At 35.2% G+C, this 11,078-nt stretch overlaps 1 protein-coding gene across 1 annotated transcript; it reads left to right on the top strand.

Moving 5' to 3' along the window:
• The first annotated feature begins 1,612 nt into the window (after positions 1-1,612).
• Positions 1,613-10,052, top strand: cthrc1a (collagen triple helix repeat containing 1a). The gene is made up of 4 exons (XM_051137682.1): positions 1,613-1,828; positions 3,684-3,902; positions 6,064-6,280; positions 8,950-10,052. Exons 1-4 carry the CDS (start codon positions 1,709-1,711, stop codon positions 9,090-9,092), a joined length of 699 nt encoding a protein of 232 aa, XP_050993639.1. The 5' UTR covers positions 1,613-1,708; the 3' UTR covers positions 9,093-10,052.
• Positions 10,053-11,078: the final 1,026 nt, after the last annotated feature.

Genomic DNA, 11,078 nt, shown 5'->3' with positions numbered 1-11,078 from the left:
TTTTTTACCTTTATTTGATAACCAGAACAATACACAACACAGAATTCCATAAGGCCATTGTAAAAATAAATAAAAGTTGTTTTTATGCATTCAAATAAACAGACATGCTAAAACATATTTGGTAACAATAAAACGTAAGATGAGAAAAAATAAAACATTTCATGGGGTCCTAAACATGTAATTTTTCTTAACTTTTGATAAATTGGCGGTAAATCATATAAGATTCATGGTTTTAATTAATTACACATGATTAATTACATTTTGATTAACAAAATTAAATTGAACCATTAAAAAGAAGTCCAGAAAAATGAAAACAGAAAAAAAAAAGAAAGAAATTTGGGAAAAAAAACAGGGGCCTATTTTTTGCATGCAACTATTTGCTACAGTTATAAATACATCTTCAAATGTATTGTTTTATTTGTCTAACATATTTTTTTAAAAAGTTATAATTTTGTTATAATACTTTGATATGTTTGCTATTTGCAGTGATTACTATTTACTATTGTTCATAGTGTGACAAGGTCTTTAACCCCCAGTTTAATGCCCCTGGACCCCATCCAGGTTCAAACACCTGTGTCCAACAAAACCTTATGTGAGCATGATGTGAGCTCCCACCCAACATCACTAGCCCCTGATGTTTTGGCATTAGCCCCGGATGTTTTATAATCCTAGAAACGCCCCTGCCTAACCCTAACCCTAACCCAACCCTAACCCTAAACCTACCCCTTACAGAAAACATGTTTGCATCGTTACACTTTCAGATAAACATCATTTACTATTTTTAATATTTTTTTAACATTGGCCAGTCCCCACAATGTCAAAAATTTCTGGTTTTACTATCCTTGTGGGGACATATGGTCCCCACAATGTAGCAAAAACAAGTACACACACACACACACACACACACACACACACATATATATATATATGGCGTCTTTACACTATGGAATACTATTTTCTGCAAAAATAATGTTATAATGAAAGTCTATTTTTTATTGAGTGTTAACAGTAAATGAAATTTACAGTGAGTGTAGATGCTTTTGTTAGCAACAAATAGTGTTTATACTAACTTCATGTTTACACTAAGTGCAAATAGCAGTAGATTCTACCATAGTCACGCTAAGTGTAAACAAAAGTAGGCTAAATATGCTGTTTGCACGTAAGGGAAAACATCTGAGCAAGGCTAACTGCTCACTGTTTATCACTTTTATTGTTTAGGTGTAAATCGGTCTGAATGGGTTAAGGCTAGAAGGGACACAGTTCTGGCTACTGGGCATGCGCTCATCAATCTAACGCTATTTCTTGTCACACTGTACAGCAATAATACTGTTTTTGTATTATAGTAAGGGCTAAGTTTAGAGCTCCACGCGGTACCTGTTACTTTCCTCATCGCTGGTGTGGAAATATCAATCACAGTCGTTTGTGATAAGTGCATAAAGATCTGTATATAACGTTTTATAGATTATTGGGGCCGGTTTTTATTATAATTCAGGTATCAGTGTTCGATACTGAAGTATACACGTCTGTCTCCAGTGGCACCATAACGTCCCGAGTTTTGAATGCGGCTCTATGGCGGATTCATCTTTCCACGCGGTCAAGCGCCCCCTGCAGGAAGACAGAAGAGTTTCATTCTGTTAGGAAACACTTATTAGTTTGGCAGCAGTTGATCGGACCAGGCGCTCACACTGTAAACCGCTGCAGTTTATCAATGATGGGTACTAAACTGGCGCAACTTCTCATTTGCTTTTGGATAACTTTGCCATGCTGTGTCACGGAAAAAGTCAAAGAAAGGACCGGCCGGCAAAGAGACGCGGAGTTTACAGACAAGGTAAGTTTCACATGTGTTAAACTTTTACAAGTGAAAAAGCAAATTCAGATCAAAGATACAGAGGCATCTTTCCAGCTCAGATTAATTCTAGCCATTTGTAAAACGTGTTTAGGATTGTCAGACTGATTCTGTAAGAATAAAGTACTAATTTGTAGCCTATAAAAGACTAAATTAGCTATTGTAAAAGTGACATTTTCTTTTTTTCCCCCTGGGATTTTGAAGGGTGCATTTTTGTTCATTATTAGTTTAATTATATTTGATTGAAAGATTCAAGAAAAGATTAGCTTATAGGGAAGTATTCAGCCTAATTGATTTAAAGAAAAGGGTTATAATGAAGTCATTTAGGGCAATTAGAAGTATTATGTAGCTTTTTTACTTTTTTTTTTTTTAATATATATCAAGATCCAGTGAAGCCTCAATGTGTCCATGGTGTGTTAAACAATGGCTTTGCTGTGACGTCCAAATCGCGAACGAACCGTTATATTGATTCGGTTCTTTTTGACCGTTCAGTTGAATCGATTCGCAGTGCATTTGTAAGTTTAGGAACTTCTTTAATGCATTCAGACAGAGGTGTGTTGACGTGTTGGAACTACAAACAAACATTAATAGTTGATTTAATTAATCATAAACAATAAGGCATGGGACTTGACGGAACACTACTGAGTGGTGCCTCAAAAGAATCATTTGATTCATTAAAACGAACTGATTCGCCAAAATTATTCGGACTACTCTATGGGCTGTTCCTCAAGTGACTCTTTGGAGAAAGTGCTAGTATATATGAAAAAAAGATGGAAACACATTTTACCTGTTTTGTGCATTAAAATGTCTTAAGTGAATCCAAAATAATATACACATCACACACAAATCTTACAAATCACAGTCTGTGGTTGTATGCAAATGAATTGTGATCATAATAAAACAGTGATGAACAGTCCAAAATGTAAAATAAAAACATGTAATGCAAATCAGGTTACATTTGATTCACTCAATTCCTTTCATGTAATCTGATTCATCTGGCTGCTCACTGGAGGACTGTGGGAATGCGGTGCCAGATGCTTAACCTGAAATTCTGTTCATTTCCGCACTGGCCAAATGTGATCAAGATGCCCTTTCCGCTTGGAACATTTCTTTGGCAGCTACCAGATATTGGTGAATTCTGAGATGCTGTTGGTTGGCTGACTTTCAATTGTCAACCACAATTGAGTAATATCTAAGTAAACAAAGAACTGTACTTTCCACATTTTTATCAGCGGATGCAAACAAACCACAGCTCTAGGATTCATTGGGGTTTTTATGCCTCGCTGGTGTTCACACATAGGGATTATGATTCATAAAACCTGTCTGAGATGGGCTTGGTCTGTAAAACCACCGCAAGGAAACAGAGAGTTGTCATTATTGAAAAACCACAAGATAGTGATTACATTGACTCACTGGAAGAAAACCCCAAAAGTTGGACAAAGACTGATTAAGATATACTGTGTGTGATTTTATGTAGTATTTCTTAAGTAGTGTTTAAAATATTTATTTTTTTAAATTTAGTAGGGGTAACTTTTTCTTCTGTCAGAATTCCTGTATTACTGATTGCTTTGTCTTGTGTCAGAGCTTAAATAAAGTGAACAGACTGTGACTGTGGTCAGGGGATTTTACACAAGTTCTCCTTCCAATTTTATGTTTTCTTTGTTTTTGCCGTTTTGGCACAAACGTGTACGTCTTAAAAAACAGGGTTATAGTACTTTCCCACCCACAGCGGTCTGTACATCATGGCGAATCAGTCCCATTCTCATTAACAAGGCACAAAGCCTCTGCAAAGTACTGAAATGCTTTCATGCCTTTTGCTTCATGTTTTTGTCGTTAGTACCAGACGTGCATGCAGGGTGTACCTGGAGTGCAGGGCAGGGATGGCAACCCAGGGATAAATGGCATTCCAGGCACCCCAGGAATCCCTGGGAGAGACGGACTTAAAGGCGAGAAGGGAGAGTGTGTGACTGAGAGGTTTGAAGAGTCCTGGAAACCCAACTTCAAACAGTGCGCCTGGAATTCTTTAAACTACGGCATTGATCTGGGCAAAATAGCTGTAAGTATTATGTTCGCAATGGAAGAGCTATTCCAACCTGTGAGTTGTATAAAAATAAAAGATTTCTAGAAAAAAGGAAGCATGAAGCTTCTAACCTTCAGTGGTACGTCAGCAGATCATAGGAAAGTGCACACATGAGATACAAATTAATTATTCACTAATTCACCAAAATGTAAAATACTAAAGAATTGCCATGAGACAAGGAAGTACATAATATAAAATCTGACGCTCACTTCTGCAGTCGGGTCACTTCAGCTGTAAATGGCATGTACCTAATCACTCTGGAGCTGCAGGAAATGACATCATAATAACACTGACTGGCTGATGGCAACACAAGGCCACACACAGTCCAAAAACCTTCTCTAGAGACTATTAAAGGGGCTGTCAGAAGGGGCTAAGAGGGTCAGGATAACTAGTCAAACCTTTGTTGCATTCGATTTACCATGGAAGTCGGATGTAGGAGCTGGGAATGATTTCACACCCAAGTGGACTGTGTTTCAGTAGGGAAGCCAGAAATCCAAGATAGACACGTTCATTGTTAGCAATACCAGTCAATATAAAACACATAAAAATCAGTATTTTTGCACTGATAACGCCGCAGTATGATGTCCACAAATAGAGGTGCTAATAAACAATTTATTACTACCGTTTCTCTTCTGTTGATGCACTTAGCAGCAATATTAAATTCTAAAGCTGGAGTTGCTTCCGAGATTCCGAGTCAGAACTTTAACTTGGGATGGCGTTCCAGTTAAAAGTTCACACTGGGAACTTGGAATTTTCAACTTCTTAGTACAAATGGGATGCAGCGTTTAAATTGCCTTTTAACTATCTATGATATTCAAGAGATAAAATGAATAAATAATAAGTATATCCACAATAAACAGTTTTTTAGAGCTAATCAACATAAATAATTATTGGTAACAATTTACAAGAAGATTCCATTTGTTAACTACATTGAAAAATACTTCTGAAACATTAGTTAAACTTAATTTTATTTAAATTATTAAATAATTAAATTAAAACTTAATATTAATTTTAATTTAAATATTTATTAATACATTATTAAAATCAAAAGTTGTATCTGCTGTATTATTTAATGGACTTGAGCTAACATGAACTAACAATGAACAGTTGTATTTTTATTAATAAACATTAACAAAGATGGATAAATACTGTAACAAATGTAATGCTGTACTTAATGTATATGTTAAGTAAAGAGACCTTAAGGTATTAACTAGTTATTTAATAATTATAAAATACTTATATCAAACATAATTTATAACAGCATTATTTATAACTGTTCACTTTACATAAATATTTTTATATATAAAATATTTTAAATATTTTAGAACTGAAACAACTTCTAAAGGGTGGCTAATGATACACAAACAGGTGAAACGAGTGAACTAATCAGGACACAATGAGGGCAGGAAGAACCAAATATGGGCCCAAGAGGGAGAAACCAACATTAACAGTCCACAGGGGTGTGACACATATATGGTCTAGCTGCAAAAATTACAAAATTTAAAGCGATAGTTCACTCAAAAATTAAAATTCTGTCATTAATTACTCACGCTCATGTCATTCCAAACCCGTAAGACCTTCGTTAATCTTCAGAACACAAATTAAGATATTTTTGATGAAATCCGAGAGCTTTCTGACCTTGCATAGACAGCAACTGACACATTCAAGGCCCAGAAAGGACATTGTTAAAATAGTCCATGTGACATCAGTGGTTCAACCGTAATGTTATGAAGCTACAAGATTACTTTTTGGCCGCAAAAAATAAATAAAAATAAAATAAAATAAAATAATGACTTTACTCAACAATTTCTTCTCTTCTACGTCGGTCACGAGAGTACCAAGATGCATACACGGTGTGTATTACTGGTGTATTTTTATGTCATAGATTAAACACGAAAATATCTTGAGATTGTATTTACCACTGATCCTTATTTCTGACTTTTAACCAAAAAAACAAACAAACATGAAAAACCCACTGACTTCAGGACAAAGTGCTAACACTATAGTTGCCAAAGCAAATGAGTCTGTAACACATACTACAGAATATTGACATATATGTGTTTTCTTCAAGTTAAAAATGATTATTCATTCACTCAGTGATTTAACAGTAGAACGTGTTTTGGTTTTTCTTTCACAGGAGTGCACGTTCACCAAGCAGCGTTCGGACAGCGCTCTACGTGTGCTCTTCAGTGGTTCTCTCAGGCTCAAGTGTAAGACGGCCTGCTGTCAGCGCTGGTACTTCACTTTTAATGGGGCCGAATGCACTGGACCGTTACCCATAGAGTCCATCATTTACCTGGACCAGGGCAGTCCTGAACTCAACTCCACCATTAACATACACAGGACCTCCACAGGTACCATTCACAAACCATCTGTGGTTTTATCTTCTATATATTATCATCTCTTATTTTTTTTCCATAACAGTACATTTACAAAGTCATAATCAAACATAGTCAAAATAAGATAAACAACAGACACTTAACAGCATTAAAATAGAAACTTAACGTTAAAATATATCTGTGCATTTGATTTTTCTTGTCGCCAAAAAAATAATTGATAACACATTTCAAAATGTTTTGCTTTAATCTCATATTTAAGCTATGAGACGACTTAAATATATATTCAGCCGTTCTCATATATTCTTAAATAAAAAGGAATGATGTTATAAAAAGATTTTTAATCATAACGCTTGTTTAGGGTTTCATGTGTGAATCACACACACTCTGCAATTATGCTCCTATTTAAGGATTTGTGGTTTTCAAAATATGGTACACACCAAACATCAATTAGACTCACATGAATATACATTCCATTAATTTATACATTACACTTACATCATGTATTTACAAAAATGTGTGTGTGTGGAAGCCTTATGATTTTAACTACATTTTCCTACATTTTTGTGTTCATTCTGTCATATGACTGACACTTTCTTGAGCTCAGAAAATGTTTTAAAATACCATTCTTTCATAATCATACTCCACTGTTGTATACATAAGACTCACACAGTGTATTTTTGAGAGAAGGGACTGACTTTTATGCAGATATCTTTGTCACGTGGATTCTTGAGTGTGTTCTTTTGTGTGGTTGAATGCAGTTCGGCAGCTTCATAAGCATCTATGCTGCAATTACAGAGAGACCAGAGGAATTTGAGAGCTCTGTGTGGTTTCTCACCAGCTCACATTCCAGCATTTACTCTACACTTACTCATGACCAACACTTCAGCGTTGCTCAACAACACGGTCCTATCTAACGGACAGGGACCTGAGATACAGTGTGCATTCATTTAGCAAAACTACACTGACTGCAAGTGTTGGGCATGTTACCTAGTTATAGTTGCTAGTTACTTCTCACAAATAGTAACTGAGTTACATCATTATAAAAGTAACTAATTACCAGGGAAAGTAACAGCTGTGTTACTTTTTAAAAACAATATGTCAAAATATGTCAAATAACTTAGATGCCCCCAATATTAAATACGTTAAATTAATTCAGTTTAAATGAAGTTAATGAATTTTTTCCAGACTAATATTAAATATGTGATATCCTGTGTGCGTGTGTGTGTGTGTGTGTGTGTATATATATATATATATATATATATTTTAATAAAGATTTTTTTACTTTTTATTACATTTAGCATCTGTCAGTCAAGCATTATAATATGATATTATGATAATTTAGCGTTAAACTTTAGTAATTAGAACTTATAATTATAATAACCATGTATGAATGCATATTTGTCATGTTGACTGAACTCTGGAAGTCCACTTCCAGAACAAAAATTTACAGATAATGTACTCACCCCCTTGTCATCCAAGAATTTTATGTCTTTCTTTCCCCACTCATAAAGAAATTATGTTTGAGGAAAACATTTCAGCATTTTTCTCCAAATAATGGACTGATATGGTGCCCCGATTTTGAACTTCCAAGATGCAGTTTAACCGAGACTTCAAAAACGATCCCAAATGCAGTTGTAAACAATCAGAGCTGAGGAAGAAGGGTCTTATCCAGCGTAACAATTGGTTATTTTCATTTAAAAAAAAAAAAAAAACGATTTCTTTACGACTGAAGAAAGAAAGACAAAAAAATTTTTTTTTTGAAGTCATTTAGTTAATTTTAGCAAAATATAATTAAAATGTTACGCGTTACCTCCCTAACACATTTACTGCTTACGCAAACGTTGATCAAAACTATAATGTTATAAGAAACAGAACAAAAATTATTAATTGTTTACCTGGGTCTTTAGTCTATGATTATCTCACCTCACCTCTTATCTGACAAGGTTTGAGTCGTTCATCACGTGACAGCCCCATAAGATCAACCAATGCAGTGTGAGCTGGAAAAATAATTGATTAATTCATCTCTCGAGTCTTCGGGTTCGAGTCGTTCACGTGTCGTTCACGTTTCTTTGAAAAACCCGAAGACTCGAAACAGGTGAACTAATTCCAGTACAGAACCTAATAGGATGTTGTGCATGCGCGACTGAACGAATCACTCCCCAAGACGACTCGTTCGTCCGGGGCCCATTAAAGATTCATTCAAAATGAACGAATCGTTCAAGAATGACCCATCACTATCCGTTATTTTGACAGGAAAATACAACAAAGAATATAATTTTCATGGTGCACGTCATTTCTGCATGGTATAAGACTCTCTCGCTCTGTATCTTTCTTTTCGTGTGAGACAAAACACGGCTTGTGTGCCTTCACACTAGAGTTTACGGCTCGTCAAATAAACAGGTACTCTGATGAACTAAAAAATAAAATTATGATAATATTATAATAGGTTATAGTAACGGTGTTGTAACAGGGAAACGGGGGTAATTCGCTTGATCTCTCATTACTGAAAAAATAACACTGTTAATAACGTCGTGCACAAATTAGCAATATTATTTCAACTTTTGTCCAAAATCTTTATTAAAAAAAACTGCTCTAGATAGATAGATAGGTAGATAGATAGATAGATAGATAGGTAGGTAGGTAGATAGGTCATTACTGATGGCATGTGTTTGGGTTTGTTTCAGTGGAGGGGCTCTGTGACGGGATCAAGGCCGGGCTGGTGGATGTTGGGATATGGGTGGGCACATGTGCTGATTATCCCCGTGGAGACGCATCAACAGGATGGAACTCTGTATCCCGGATGATCATTGAAGAACTTCCAAAATGAGCATCTCATCTTCATAACTGATCACTGTCATCGTCACCATGGCAATAGAAGACATCATGTTCCTGTCTCAGAAAGGACCTTCTCCGCAGAAATGGGACAAATTAAAGCTAATAGAGTTGCTGTGAGTCTGTACAGCTCTTAAGATTATTTTCCTCCGGCTCAGTATTGTGACAGTTAGGAGGAATTGAGTATTCTCAATTTAGATTCCACAGACAAATAAGTAACATGATTTACTACTGTTGTTCTTTGGACAATATCATAATGAAAATTTTAATGATAAAAAAAGTATCTTGTACAATGTAAATATCATGGTAAATATGGTGTTACTATATGTGACGTAACCCTGGACCACAAAACCAGTCATAAGGGTAATTTTTCTTTTTTTTCATCTGAAAGCTGAACAAATAAACATTCCATTAATGTATGGTTTGTTAGTATAGGACAATATTTGGCCAAGATAAAACTATTTGAAAATCTGGAATCTGAAGGTGAAAAAACCTAAATATTGAGAAATTTGCCTTTAAAGTTGTCCAAATGAAGTTCTTAGCAATGCATGTTACTAATCAGAAATTAAGTTTCGATATATTTACAGTAAGAAATGTACAAAATATGTTCATAGAACATGATCTTTATTTTATATCCTAATTATTTTTGGCATAAAAGAAAATTTGATAATTTTGGCCCCTATAATGTATTGTTGGCTATTGCTACAAATATACCCATGCTACTTATGACGACTTTTGTGGTCCAGGGTCACATATGAGGTCATCACTGTACCATGCTACCGTCATTTTAAGGAGAGTCCAACAAGATGATCCTTGGTTTGTGGATATTTATTTAGTGGCTCTTCCTTTTGTGCCTGGATGACTAGAACTCATATTTTTGTATCCATTGTATTTTTTATTACCTAAAACTATGAAGAAAATTCAGGTCATGTTTCACCTCACAATTAAAAATCTAATGTGAAAACAAATCTGTTTCTCTACTTTTTTATACACAGCTGACGTCAAAAGTTTACATACACCTTGCAGAATCTGCTAAATGTAAAGTATTTTACCAAAATAAGAGGGGTCTTACAAAATGCATGTTATTTTTTATTTAGTGCTGCTCTGAATAAGATATTTCACATAAAAGATGTTTACATATAGCCCACAAGAAAAAACAATAGTTGAGTTTATAAAAATGACCCTGTTCAAAAATACTGTGTTGTTACCTGAATGATCCACAGCTGTGTTTTTTGTTTTGTGATAGTTGTTCATGAGTCCCTTTTTTGTCCTGAACAGTTAAACTGCCTGCTGTTCTTCAGAAAAATCCTCAGGTCCCACAAATTCTGTGGTTTTTCAGCATGTTTGTGTATTTGAACCCTTTCCAACAATGACTGTATGATTTTGAGATCCATCTTTTCACACTGAGGACAGCTGAGGGACTCATATACAACTATTACAGAAGGTTCAAACACTCACTGATGCTCCAGAAAGGAAACACGATGCATTAAGGGCCAGGGGTGTAAACTTTTGAACAGAATGAAGATGTGTACATTTTTCTTATTTTGCCTAAATATATATATATTTTTTTAATTTAGTACTGCCCTTCAGAAGCTACAGAAAATATATGTTTCCTTCTGGCGCATCAGTGAGCATTTGAACCTTCTGTAGTAGTTGCATATGAGTCCCTCAGTTGTCCTCAGTGTCAAAAGATGGATCTCAAAATCACACAGTCAGTGTTGGAAAGGGATCAAATACACAAAAATGCTGAAAAACCAAAGAATTTGTGGGACCTGAAGGGATTTATCTGAAGAACAGTGGGCAGTTTAACTGTTCAGGACAAAAACACACACAGGCCATTCCACAACATTGTTGCAAACTGCTGTCCCACAAGTAAAAACACATTTAAAAATCAGTTATAGCTTTTTTATAGTGCATGTTTTAGCTAGTTTAACTACACCCCTACTTATGATCAGGAAATATTTATGTGCCAGTCTCTCTC

Source organism: Labeo rohita, chromosome 19, assembly GCF_022985175.1.
Source record: "Labeo rohita strain BAU-BD-2019 chromosome 19, IGBB_LRoh.1.0, whole genome shotgun sequence".
Classification (NCBI taxonomy): Eukaryota; Metazoa; Chordata; class Actinopteri; order Cypriniformes; family Cyprinidae; genus Labeo; species Labeo rohita.
Note: the sequence above shows the minus strand (reverse complement) of the source record. Positions and strands in the feature narration are given on the sequence as shown.